This window comes from Corvus kubaryi, unplaced genomic scaffold (assembly GCF_017639235.1).
Source record: "Corvus kubaryi isolate FWS band 111438036 unplaced genomic scaffold, C.kubaryi_AGA036_p1.0 78, whole genome shotgun sequence".
Classification (NCBI taxonomy): domain Eukaryota; kingdom Metazoa; phylum Chordata; class Aves; order Passeriformes; family Corvidae; genus Corvus; species Corvus kubaryi.
In genome coordinates, this window is record NW_024582065.1 from 10,468,714 (window position 1) to 10,481,661 (window position 12,948).

The window sequence follows — 12,948 nt, forward strand, 5'->3', positions numbered from 1 at the left end:
ACTTCTACAGCTGAAGAGGAAAGCATTGTAAATATTTTATAAAGGAAGGATCTGTAAGTGTCTCTCATTTCTATCAAGTGGTTCTTTTCACTAATAGCATCAGTTAAAATGGGAAAATTAACTGGAATTCTCCTCCTTCCCATAGGTAACAAGATAGAAAATAAACAAAGTGAGCATGTTAGGAAGGAAAACCAACAATCACAATATCCCAGGTTGACACTGTTACGGAATCAAATTGCAGGGGGGAGAGAGGACTGCTTTCTGCATTGCTGTATTTCACTATAAGGTAATGTGCTTTTGTCATACAACACCCAAAGTAGTGAAGAGCTCATTAAATGCTCATTATATCCAAGCATCTTGTCTTGTAACCTGGAAGAGTAAAAACAGAATGAAAAATTAAATAACTTTGTCCCTACTCTGGATGCAAGGCTGTGCTAGGTGTGCAAGGGATGGCACTAGCACACTGCATTCGTTTTTCTTCTGAAATCATTAATGATTGTGGTATTTCCATAGCTCTGATCTATTACTCTGGAGATTTGTCTATCAAATCCGGAAAATACACAATATCTTGGAGCGTGTTTAAAGGGGAGAAAAAAAGTCAACGTGTACGGGTCTCAGTAGACCCCAGATGTAAGAGCATCTCAGATAATTATATTAGGAAGGATGGAAACACCCATTTTGCATCAACTAAAACACAGTGGTCCACAAGGAAGTGCAGATAGTAATGAACTGGAGGAAGTATCCTTTGTATTTCTGGACTTTGTAGTAATGAACTGGAGGAAGTATCCTTTGTATTTCTGGACTTTGTCTGTAGCCATGTTCTCTCTGCCAGAAATCAGCTTCCAGGAAGAATAGACTGTGGTGGGAGAAGTGTTGCAAATGATTACTTGCTTCAGATGATCCATGTTTTGGCTTTGCAAGCGTGATGTAACTGAATATAAAGCAAACAAGCAAGTTCAGAAAACAAATAGATTTGTTCTAGTATAGATATAGAGAAAAGTCCATCAAATTCTGCAGAATAAAAATAGCAAACAACCAGCTAGATAAATTATTTTACATACAATTTTTTAATGATACCACTGTCACAATAAAATAAAAATACAATTTGTGAACACAAAGGAACACCCTAGAACACTTGGAAACACTGGAAGATAGTTGTAGTAAATGGTTACTGTTTCTTGTAATAATACAAAACTATAAAATCGAACCAGACATGAACACAATGAATATACGTCTTGTCTTGTTGAAGGTAATGTCATACTCTCTCATGGGACAAACAGACAAAAAAATAGAAAGCAAGAGAAAGGGCAACTAGCTGGTGCAGAAGGTGAAGGTTTCAAAAAAACCCACCAAGCAACAATTCCTTTTAGATTACAAGATGCTCTTTGTTGCATTCAAGTACAGCATACTTGGAAGTCCATCTAGTCCTGTCTGCATTGTTTAGCAGTGCAATTGTTTTAATTCTTTCAACAGCTGGGGGAGGGCCAGGGAGTAGTTTTTACTTCACCTACCAGCCTCCAAGGCTGTACATTTTTAACTGCTGAGGAGACTTGATCTTCAAATCCTGCTGTGAGTTTTTACTGGCTTCCCCGCCCCCGTATATATTTATGGAAAGGAGAGGTGATGGGGGGCACACATAGACCGTGAACACAATTCACTGCTAGGCTTACATGGAGCTGCCAGCCTTGGTATGCACTAGGAGGGGTGTAGGCGTTTGAGATCACCAACTGATGATTGTGTTTGAATTTAAAACTTTTCTAAATTTGCTGACTTTTTGGACTGAGAAAAGGGGGAACCAGAGAAGAAAGGGTCTTAAGGTGGTGGTGTGGGTGGGTGTTGTTGATGTTTTTATTTTTCCTTGCCTATGCTTTAAGGTGAATGGGCCAAATGAGTCCTTTGTGTCTTGAAGTGAACCCTTTAGTCTCCCTTCTTACCTGTCTGAACTTCATTGTTTCTTTTACTATTTACTAGACAGAATAAACAGAATGTGAACAAACAGTGAACTCTCTGTTTCCACAGAAACACTGGAAACTTGTCACTGTACTTCAGGATGCTTTTTAATGTGGCTAAACATTCCCCTCACTCTAGTTAATTAACAACAGCCGCTAAGGAAAGCTGTGCCAGGAAAGAGAAACGTATCAGTATGACATCTAATTGACAATGACATAGGTGCTTCTGCTAGTTATTTCTACTGAGTCATAGTTAGACTGAGAGACACACCTCTTTCTGACTCCCACTCTTCCTCTTCGTAATCTTCTGACATTATGATAGGGGCTAGGAGATTTCAGTGCAGAAACAGGAAATCAAAGGTGAGTATGGAAGTGTGGAGTCACTTCCATCTATGAGGTGTTACTTTAGAAAAGAAGAGTACTCCAGGCATGAGCAGAAGCCCTCTGGAAAATCCATAGTCTCCAGGGCAAATTGATGCAGCTCTGGCATTTTGGAACAGGTTTATGAAAGTAAATGTGCAGTCTTAAAGTGAAAGACATTTCCTAATAATTTTTTGGTTTGTCATGGGGTTGATGCAGTTTTGGTGGGGGTTTTTTCCCTAAGTATCTGGTCTATAAGCATGTATGTTGAGTTCTTGTACCTCAGTTAAAAAGGAAGTGCCTTTTAAAAGCATTTTTTCAGGGCCCTGTGGGTACTGATGGTCCTGACCAGCCCACCCGCCACCCCATCATGGGCTCAGGAGCCCATTTAAGCTCCGTTCTGGGCCCTCAGCCCCTGCCTGAGCTCTGCCCTAGCAGGCTTAGGTCTGACAGACCCTGTAGTCCAGGCCCTGACTGCAGGTGGCCTCGGTTGCGGTCCAGCATTGTCCCCTTGGTACCCTGCAGCCACTGGATTTGTTATGCTCTGCAGTTCCCTGCTCTCAGCTTTAAACCTGTCTCATCCCACAGACTTGCTGGGTGGTCTCAGATTGCAGGGAGGAAGGAAGCTGACCCTGGCTGTGGTCAGCCCTGCTTGACTTGCGACAGTACTGAGGCACGGGGTCCTGGTTGCTGAGGCCTCTACCCCACTAGCTGTCTTCTTCCCCTCAAGTCCTAGTAAGAGAAGGGGAGAGTTTTTCTGTCTAAGTAGTTCATAAAGCAGACAAATCAGTTTGGATTTGCAAGAGGATAAAATATCTATGAATTGTATAGATGATGTTAATTTTTCTGATACATTATTGCATGTATGTTGACATTACATGGCTAGCTCAAATTGTACTGTAAGCTAAAAAGTTGAACTTCAGTTATAAGCAGGGAAAGTGGAGCACTACCTGTTTTGTGGCAAGACAGAGGATATCATTTAAAGTTCACATTCAAATGATTTCCACACAAGTTTACATTTGGCAGAAATTTATGACAGCAGCCCTTTTCCATACTGCACAAGAGTAAATGAGTAAATGCATTTGATTTGTGAACTGGATCAATGTATCTAGGAAAGAGACTTTCAAAATGAAAAAAATTATTTGGTCTACATAGGGTGGTTGAAGCCTCAGTCCATTATTTGATACAGATATTTGCACATGTTTGGGAAGTGCCTAATAACAGCGATTACATGTCTTTGCAGGAAATTGGTGTGACATACCTCTTATCACGGATACATCCCTTTGGAGATACACAGCTTTGGCTCTGAAAGAGAACTGTCTTGGGTATGCTACAATTTGAAATGTAATAATGAAATTCAAAGCATTTCATTGCAATAAGTATTTTAATTCTGTGTTCTCCCCAGCACTAAAGACACTCTATGTCTGGGATCTCAATAAATAGAACAAAAGTGTGTAATTTACGGCCTTTGAGACTAGAAAAGAAAATCCCACCACAGAATTCCTACGAATGCCAACCTTGGATTTTATTGTAGAAATGATTCAGCTATCATGTCTGTCTCTAAAAGTGGACAGGACTCCTGTAAACTGGATCAGGGGGAGGAGGGGGAAGCAGAGGTTAAATGATTTGCTAAGAAGCTGTTTGTTAAAAACAATGCATACAGCTTGCTCAACACTTACTGTGCCCACCAAAGCAGAATGAGAAGATATAAGACTATTGATAAAGGGAAGGAATCTTGACCAAAGATCCTGTTTTCGAACCTAAAACTAACTTAAACCAGCCTTGAAGTTTGGACTTGGGCCAGGGACATAAAGAGCACGCGCAGGGAAGCAAGGTGAAAAGTTCAGGATGAGGAAGACCCTTTACTTCATCCCGGAGACCCCTGCCCACGACCAGCACAACGCGGACGTAAATGTCTTCAGGGCTCATTATAATACAGGGCGGGGTTAGGTAATGAATATGTATATGCGTATTAGGAAACTTAATTAATACGGAGTTTGTAACCCGATATATACCAAGCTGAACGCAGCTGCCGGCACGTATGACTTTGGAGGAATTATTCCCCATGCGTACTAGCGCCGGAATAAACATACCCACTTTACTACTTATTCCAGTAGTGGAGTCTTTTCCGCATATCAAAACTACTGGATTTTTATCGTTGTGTAATTATCAGTTTATCTGTAGTTTTTTTTAATTGACTTGCATTTTGAAAATATAATGCCTAGCTTGTGTTTCTCCGTTTTACACAAGTTAATTTGACAGCTAAGCGTCGGAATCGAATCCGGAGACCTCCTCAAGAACAGTTCACACTGCTGAGGTGCTTCTTTCGCACTTGTGCTGTCTATGCCGTTCATTTCCAAGATGTGGTGTGTGGGAGTGTTGCCCCCGGAGCGCAGCTGGTGGACCTGGGTAATCAGCGCTCCGCAGCCATTGGCGGCCGTGTGTGCGGCGGGGCGAGCAGGCCTTGCTCCGCAAAATGCGCCGCCGCTGAAGCGCCATCAGCGTCCAGGGGCCCGCTGTCGCGTTGCCCCGTTCGCAGTGTCACACCGGGCCTGTCCGAGCAGTGCCTCAGGGAACGTGGGAAAGTGGCGGGAGAGGCGAGAGGCCCGGTGGGGAAGTCCGCAGCCCGCCCCGGGGCTCGCTCTGGGGGGGCCCGCTCTGGCGGGGGCCGCTCGGCGACCGTCGGTGCCGATGCCGTGGCCAGCAAGGCGCGCGGAGGCAGCACCACGGCGCGAAGCGACGAGCAGCCGCCCCAAGCGCGAACGGCCCTACCCGGACCGAGCCGGGCGGGGGCTCTGCCTGAGGTACGGCCGGGGCGGGGGGGGGCCGCGGGATCTCCGCAGCCATAGCCGCGTCCGCCTTCCCGGGCGGGAGGTGAGGGGACCGAGCGGTTCCGCCGGCTCCGGGCCGTAAGGGCACGTTGCGGTTGCTGCTGTCGGTGCCGCAGAGGGAGCCAGGGACGGGGCACGAGGGCTCCGGTAGCGCCGGCCCGGCTCCGCACAGCTTCCGTGGCGGTGCCCGCACAGGACTGCGGCGGCGGCGGCGGCCCTATCCCTCCTGCCCGCCCGGGACGCGCAGCCGGGCGCGCTGCTGGCTGTGTGCGAGCGCGGCAAACCTGCCGGCACCACAGTGAGGGGGAGACAGCGGCACCTGCTCGGGGTGCTGTGAACGGCAGCGCTCGCAGGAGAGGCGCGACAGATTCGGCATTTTATTTCCACTCAAGAAAGAGGAGGATGGTGATCAGCTGTAGCGTTATTTTTCGGTACTGGGGTTAACCGCTTAACGGTAAGTTAAAGGTACATATTAATTGTCCATATCGGGTTTTCTGAGTCTCTACCTGAATACGTACTAAGGGTGGCCTTTAACTTTAGATTTGAAGAATGCAAAACTCCTCCAAAGCATAGTTCCGGTGTATGTTGTGGGTTAATCCTGGCAGGCAGCTCAGCCCTCACCCTTCCTCTTGCAGTGGGATGGGGATAGAATCAGAAGAGCAAACGTGGGAAATCCCATGGGTTTTCCCTGAGATAAAGACAATTTAAAAGGTAAAGCAAAGCTGTGTGCAAAACAAAATGTGGAATCTATTCATTATGTACCCTTAGAGGCACGTTTCTAGCCATTTCCAGGAAAGCAGGACTTCATCAGGTTTAGTAGTGACTTGGGAAGCCATATGCTGTTGTGTTGCATGTTTTCCCCTTTCTCCTTCTTCCCCCAATTTTGATGGCTCAGCATGGCATCATATGATTTGGAATAGGCCTTTGGTTGGTTTGGTTCAGCAGTCCCAGCTGTGCTCCATGCAAACTTCTTGTGCCACCCAACACCTGGGACGGGAGCCACAGGAGAGCCAGAGACAGCCTTGACTCTGTGTAAGTACTGTTCAGGGATAGCTAAACATCCGTGTATTTGAAGCACTTGCTTTGGTCACAAAACACAACACCCTGCTAGCTACTAGGAAGAAAATGAACTCGGTCCCAGCTAAAAGAGTACAATGGAAAAGACAAAAAATTGAAATAACAGTCTTTTAAATGCCATGCAGGTTTTATTTGCCCAAACTGATTTTTCAAAGGACACAAAGTTTAATTGTTTACAATAGGAGGAGTTTGGCTTAGGGATGTAGAGGAGATTATAATGGAGAAGTTTCTGCCTGTATACAGGAAAGTGTAGGTTTGTCAGTTCTACTGGCACAAAGTAAGTATATGGCAACACTGGATATTGGTCTGGCTTACTGTCTTTGTATTTAGAATAGAAATAGCCAGTTTTAATTTTTTTTAGAGTAGTATTTTATTAGTGGAAAAATACTGCCTTCAATTTAATCCTTCAAACAATATGCTTCTGACTTTGGATCTTATAAGAGAGGAAGGACGCTGGTGTGTCAAAGAACCTTTCTGAAAAAAGTAAGCTATCAAAAGATTAGCAACAGGCGATCAAGATAAAGATGGTAAATTATTGTTAATATTTGGAATTCTTATTTAAGCACCAGTGATCTGTGGTTTTGCTTTTGACAAAAATCATAAACTAAAGGACAGAGAATAACTTTTTTTCAAAAGTACTAAGTTACTGAGGCTGTTTGTTAGTGGGGGGTTTTTAGTTAGACCCTGGATAAACAAGGATTAGGTTGTTTATTGTTCTTGTACTGCTGAAGCTAATACTTCATATTACCGCTTGAAACTCTGCACTCACCTCCTGTCAGTTGGCCTCTATCCTGAGGAAGTGATATTACTGCAATCTGTCAGGGCAGTGGGGAGGAAGAAAGCCTGTTTACAGTTAAGGGGAGTACTGCAAAGTAGCCATTGATACCATTAGCTAAATTTACTATTAAAGTATATCTGCATATTTTGTATCATGTTTACTCGCATATGAATTGGAATTAAAAAAAAATCGAAATGAATTGTTACTATAAAAGAAACTCATTTAAATATACTGAAAGCATACTTTTAAAGTTAAAACTTGCCATTTTACCCTCTATATAACTTGCCATTTTATCCTCTCTATAGTGAGGAAATATAAATGTAGTGTTCTTAATTACACTGACTTTATGTATTCTATGATTACATATTTGTGCTGTTAATTTCAGGAGATCAAAATTTATGAGTCGTGTTGGGGAAACCATGAATTTCACTCGCCAAATAATTATGTATTTCTTTTCTTTAAGATTCGGTGTTCTGATGTGTCTTGAGGTCTTCATTTTGCTCTTTTTCTTGGCTTCTAGAACTTGCAGTTGTTTCAGCATTCTCTCACAGTTCCTAATCAGAATCTGTATCTACATGATCTAACTAGGCCTATAGCATGTTATGAAAAAAAAAGATTGTCCAAGAAATACAGATATATATTTTTCTAGTTCTTTGTAAGTACATGTGCAAACTGGGTGTATATCAACGTGCAAGATTAATTTTCAGAAGAAAACTTAAGTAGCCTTAAAAAAATCCATGAAAAACGTTTGTTTTGCTTCAATAACTCCATAATCATTTGTAATTTAAATTAAGTTCTTGCGACACAACTGTGTGCTTTGCTCAAGAGAAGGAAAACTTGTTTTTCTGGTAGGTGTGGCTGCTGTTACTGACATTATAAGAGCAATAGCTATGTGAAATAAAATGTGCCAGGAAGGTATTGTACCAGGTTTTTTTCTCTCAGTATTGTTCTGTATCGAACAATTACTGCAATTTACCTTAAAAGTATTTAAGTTTTTATCTGTTTAAAATAAACAAGTAGTAGATTATTTAACAAAATAACTTAGCAAAAAATAAATGGAGGACTGAACAGAACTTCACTCGGCTATCTGCTTTAAAAGGTACTTTTTCCTTTCCAGCGTTCGCTGTTCAAAACATAGTTGAAATGATACATTTTTTTCTTGTTTGTTATTTATTGCTAGCAAAAGCAGAAGAAGAACAGGTAATAAATTGATACTGTTATTTGCTGTTGACATGGTTTGATAACTAAAGAAATTTAGCTTAAAAATATTTATTCTGTAAGACTGAACAATATTTTAAGCCATGAATAGATAAAAACCAAGGGGAAGAATGTTAAATGTGACCTACTCTGTGTTGCAAGAATGCTAAAGTATATAACATCCTTGGAATAAGAATGCTTGGGGGAAACCTGTACTTTAGCATGTTTCATAAAAAGATTTAGAAAGTTTGTTTGAGTTGTTTTCAGTCACAAATCTCCAGCTGGAAGTCGTATGACAGTAGCAGACTCTTACTATGTATTTGCAGTTCTGCTCTTAATTTTAAGGACTTCTGAGGAGGACTCTCCATTTCAGAGATGGAAGAGTCAGTGCTTTCTGCTGCTCCTTTTCTGCTTTGTGCCTAGTGTGATGTAGTGGGATTTTTGGTGCCCTTATGACAGTTCTGGTCTGAAAAGCAGTTTCTTGGTAGCTAGCAAAGGCTGCTGTAAATCACATCAGCCCTGGTATATGGGACATTTTAAGGGGTATGTTGTGAATGTGGTTCTCCCTAGTTCACTTTTTCATGAAAGAGCTATTGTGAAAATACCGTACATTATTTTGGAGGCACGGACAATTATTTTTGTCCTGCCTGCTGGAAACATTTTTGTCATCTTGTGCAATTGCAGCAGTTCATTCCATCTCAGCATTTTACCCCACACTGCCTGCTGGCAGTTGGGGGAACTCTCTTCTACCAATCCAGTTTTCTGATCTGACGTGAATTTGATTAATCTGGGACACCCTTTTCCCAAGACTCTCTGTGGTACAAGCAGGCCTTTGAAGAGATTTGCTGTCACTTTTCTGTTTATGGATCATACCTGAATGCCTAAAGATGAATTTGTAGAGAAAACTTTCATCTAGGCTTCACTTGCGGAAGTTAGTGCTTGAGAGTGCCATAAACTCCCACTCAGGCATTAACACTTGCTAGCACAAGTGCTGCTAAAGACTTCAGTCATCCAGGCACTCAGGACTGCCTACCTGTTCCTGCAGCAGCAAGAGTTTTAAGACCTGACCCCCAAACCGTGCCAGGAGCTGAGCCAGCACTAATGCAGTGTGAGGAGGCCCAGATCTCTAGCACGCATTAATATGAGATGACCTTTCCTGCAGTTCCTGCCTTGTGTATGGCTACATAGGGTAGAGCAGCTAACTGAGTTCTGTACCTACATAGATTTCACCTGTCTTCTGCTGGATTGTACGAATTGACCTTCCTCTGTACGTATGGTCTCATTTGTGGTGAACTGCAAGTTAGGGAATTCATAAATTAGTGATTATATCTGGACCATTGTGTGTAGTCCCCAATTAGCATGTTTATTATGAACTTGATTAATTCTATATATATTTAATTTATCTGCCTCTCGCTTGTCTGTGAGAAATCTGGTTGAGGGGATTTTTTTAACGTAATTTGCATACACACTGTGTAGGGGGAATAAAATTTTTGCTTTGCTTTAAGAATTACTGCCTAGTTATTAAATTGGATATTTTAAAATTTGGATTATAGAAAAAGAGAAAATTTCTCCTTGTACTGCTGTATATGGACCTCTGTTATATTCTTGTACAGAACCCTCCATGTACAGAAACTGCTCCACACAAATAGAGGCATTCAGAGTACCGTACGTATCATGAAAGGCATGTTCTGTGACTGGGTTTTCATAAAAGCACAGTAGGTGGGTCTCTGAGTAAGTCGGTGCAAAATGATTGAGACCTACCCCATCTTGTTTGTGAAATTCTTGAGCAATGGTCATGGGTCAGTATTATCTCATACTATGTCTTTTCTTTTCTGCAGATGCGGCAGCATAAAATACAAGGACAAAGAAATTTGCATCCACATTTAGATATGTACAAAATGTTGTGTGCTGGGAAAAAATCTTACTTTGCTGCTGCTGTGTGCATTATTACTGTAACTTCAATGCTTGCAGTTTCTTATCTGAGCTTACAGAGACTTTCTCATCAGCCAAAAGTAATTCAAGAAGGCAGAAGATGTCGAGGGAAAATTGCCAATAGCACAATAACAGCATTAAAAGGTAACAAAACTTTTATTATATCCCCATACTTTGATGACAGAGAAAGCAAAGTCACTCGTCTGATTGGGATTGTTCACCATGAAGACGTAAAACAACTGTACTGCTGGTTCTGCTGTCAGCCCAATGGAAGGATATATGTATCAAAAGCAAAAATCGATGTTCACTCAGATAGATTTGGATTCCCTTATGGTGCAGCAGATATAGTTTGTTTGGAACCTGAAAATTGTGATCCAACACATGTATCAATTCATCAGTCTCCACATGGAAATATTGACCAGCTGCCAAGGTTTGAAATTAAAAACCGCAAGGCTGAGACCTTTTCTGTTGACTTCACTGTGTGCATTTCTGCCATGTTTGGAAACTACAACAATGTCTTGCAGTTTATACAGGGTATGGAAATGTACAAGATTCTTGGAGCACAGAAAGTGGTGATCTATAAGAACAACTGCAGCCATCTGATGGAGAAAGTCTTGAAGTTTTATGTAGAGGAAGGAACTGTTGAAATAATTCCCTGGCCAATAAACTCACACCTCAGGGTTTCTTCTAAATGGCACTTCATGCAAGATGGAACACACATTGGCTACTATGGACAAATCACAGCTCTAAATGACTGTATATACCGTAACATGGAAAGGAGCAAGTTTGTGGTCCTTAATGATGCTGATGAAATAATTCTTCCCCTTAAGCACCCAAACTGGAAAACAATGATGAACAGTCTTCAGGAACAAAACCCAGGGACTAGTGTTTTCCTCTTTGAGAACCATATCTTCCCAGAAACTGTATCTTCTGGCATGTTCAACATTTCATCTTGGAATACTGTGCCAGGTGTTAACATATTACAGCATGTATACAGAGAGCCTGACAGGAAAGATGTGATCAATCCCCGGAAAATGATAGTTGATCCACGAAAGGTGATTCAGACTTCAGTCCATTCTGTCCTACATGCTTATGGGAACAGTGCAAATGTTCCCATGGATGTTGCTCTCATTTATCACTGTCGGAAGGCCCTTCAAGGAGACCTTCCCAGAGAATCCCTCATCAGGGATACAACACTGTGGAGATATAACTCATCATTAATCATGAATGTTAACAAGGTGCTATCTCAAACCATGCTGCAAGCTCAAGAGTGAAACCTTGGTTATAAGGAGGGAAAGTGGAGCACTACCTGTATGGTGGGAAGACAGAGGATATCAATAAAGATCACATTAAATTGATTTCCACATGGAGTTTACATTTTGCTGCAATTATTTGGGGAATCTATAGCAAAGCCATGGATCATTTAATGGTATCAAGGGTTGCAGCATTTCTTCTGGGAAATGTTCAATTTGTTTTCAGTTAAAACAATAATCAAATAATGTGAAACAGTTTTCAGCCTATGTACAAAAAGTACTACGGTCATTAGTATTAAAGGTAGCATTGCTTAATTCTTGCAATTTGTATGTCACGGGGTACCAAATTTGTATGTATCAATTTGAGTAAAGGTAAAGAAGTAATTGAGCACAATCTTCCTTTCACTTGTAAAAAATATTAACCCCTTATGTTCTTGGAAATAGTGTATGTTAAAGATGTGAGGGATTGTAACACTAAACACAGCCATTGGAGTTTTGCTGATAGAAATGTCGTGTTCAGCTGGGCTTTGGAGATATGTAAGTTTGAGAAGAGGGATCCCACCTCTTCTGAATTACTTAAGTGGTAAGTGCCGAGTTGTGTTGGAAAGTTTTAATAGAGGCAAGGGATACAGATTTATCTTAAAGAAAAAGATACTTTTGTGAACTGAAAAGAACCTATTTCAAGGAAGAAAAATAGATGGCCAAAGAACTTTTATGAAACGGTTTTTTTCTTCTGGCAACTTGAAGCCTTGTAGGAAAATGTTTCATGAAATTCAGACACAAGTTGGATTTTAGTCCTTTATGTGATGGGTAAGTTGAATTATGTTGCTTCCTTGGGTAGGTGTAAGGGTACAGAAGCTGCATTTTTTCCAACCTGTGTCTCGCAATAGTGCTAAGTAGTGACTTTTGCTGAAGGGTCAGATGGAAACCAAAGCAAACAAAAAACCCATTTGCTCACTTCAGTTTCAGAGTTTCAGTTTCACAATTTCAGCTTCTGTTTGATAAGCCCCCAGAACTATACGCATTGCATATGTTGTGGCAATATATTAGAACCTTCCTACTGAAGGCAACGATAGCCTGACACTTTGGTGTCTGACAGAGAAGTGTGTGTGAGAGCAAGTATGCTTTTTAAAATTTCTACACTTGTGTCATGCTTTCATTCCTCTACCTGGTAGTGGCACATACCTGTGCCCTTAAAGAGCTCTGTCGTTAGTGGATTGGTACCATTAGCAGATGTCCAGAGGGAACTTTTACTTTGCTTCCCAGTGACTGCAGCATCTCCCAGTCTGTATCAACAAACTGACAGCTGTATTAGTATCTGAGATGCCTCCTGCTGTCAGTCACACAATCTCATGTGGCAACAAGTCTGTTTAGAATTTCAGACTCGTTTTGAAGGGGAATCTGGAGGTATCTCCCTGCTTATAGCATGGTGTGCTCAGGACTTCGTGTAGGAAGGCTGGGCAACCTGCTTCAGTCTTAAACTAACCTCACTGTGGAAAATTTCTCTTGTTGCAAGAACCATTTACCATTGTCTTGCTGCATGATGCTGAAATGAGTCTGACTTCGTTTCC

General features: G+C 41.7%; 2 protein-coding genes across 12 annotated transcripts in view; both read left to right on the forward strand.

The window, feature by feature from the left end:
* RALGPS1 (Ral GEF with PH domain and SH3 binding motif 1) overlaps nt 1-3,635 on the forward strand; it is an 85,098-nt gene extending 81,463 nt beyond the window's left edge. For 6 of the 7 annotated variants that reach the window (XM_042052553.1, XM_042052552.1, XM_042052551.1 and 3 more), the window contains one exon: nt 3,553-3,634. In XM_042052553.1, the coding sequence (XP_041908487.1) occupies nt 3,553-3,618 (66 nt within the window). In that variant the 3' untranslated portion in view covers nt 3,619-3,634. Of the gene's footprint in view, nt 1-145; nt 287-3,552 lie in introns of all 7 variants that reach the window. The other variant, XR_006020403.1, reaches the window with a different exon arrangement.
* A 997-nt stretch (nt 3,636-4,632) lies between these two features.
* Nucleotides 4,633-11,765, forward strand: LOC121676266. 5 transcript variants are annotated; one of them, XM_042052569.1, is made up of 3 exons: nt 6,052-6,172; nt 9,806-9,857; nt 10,031-11,765. In XM_042052569.1, exon 3 carries the CDS (start codon nt 10,031-10,033, stop codon nt 11,396-11,398), a length of 1,368 nt encoding a protein of 455 aa, XP_041908503.1. In that variant the 5' UTR covers nt 6,052-6,172; nt 9,806-9,857; the 3' UTR covers nt 11,399-11,765. The 5 variants fall into 5 exon arrangements, with proteins under 5 accessions (XP_041908500.1, XP_041908502.1, XP_041908499.1 ...); XM_042052566.1 differs by lacking the exons at nt 6,052-6,172; nt 9,806-9,857 and adding an exon at nt 4,633-5,113; XM_042052568.1 differs by lacking the exons at nt 6,052-6,172; nt 9,806-9,857 and adding an exon at nt 5,126-5,594.
* The last annotated feature ends 1,183 nt before the right edge of the window (nt 11,766-12,948 follow it).

What these genes read in the sequence shown, in the direction of transcription:
- LOC121676266 (XM_042052566.1), top strand. Translation starts at nt 10,031, where the DNA reads ATGCGGCAGCATAAAATACAAGGACAAAGAAATTTGCATCCACATTTA.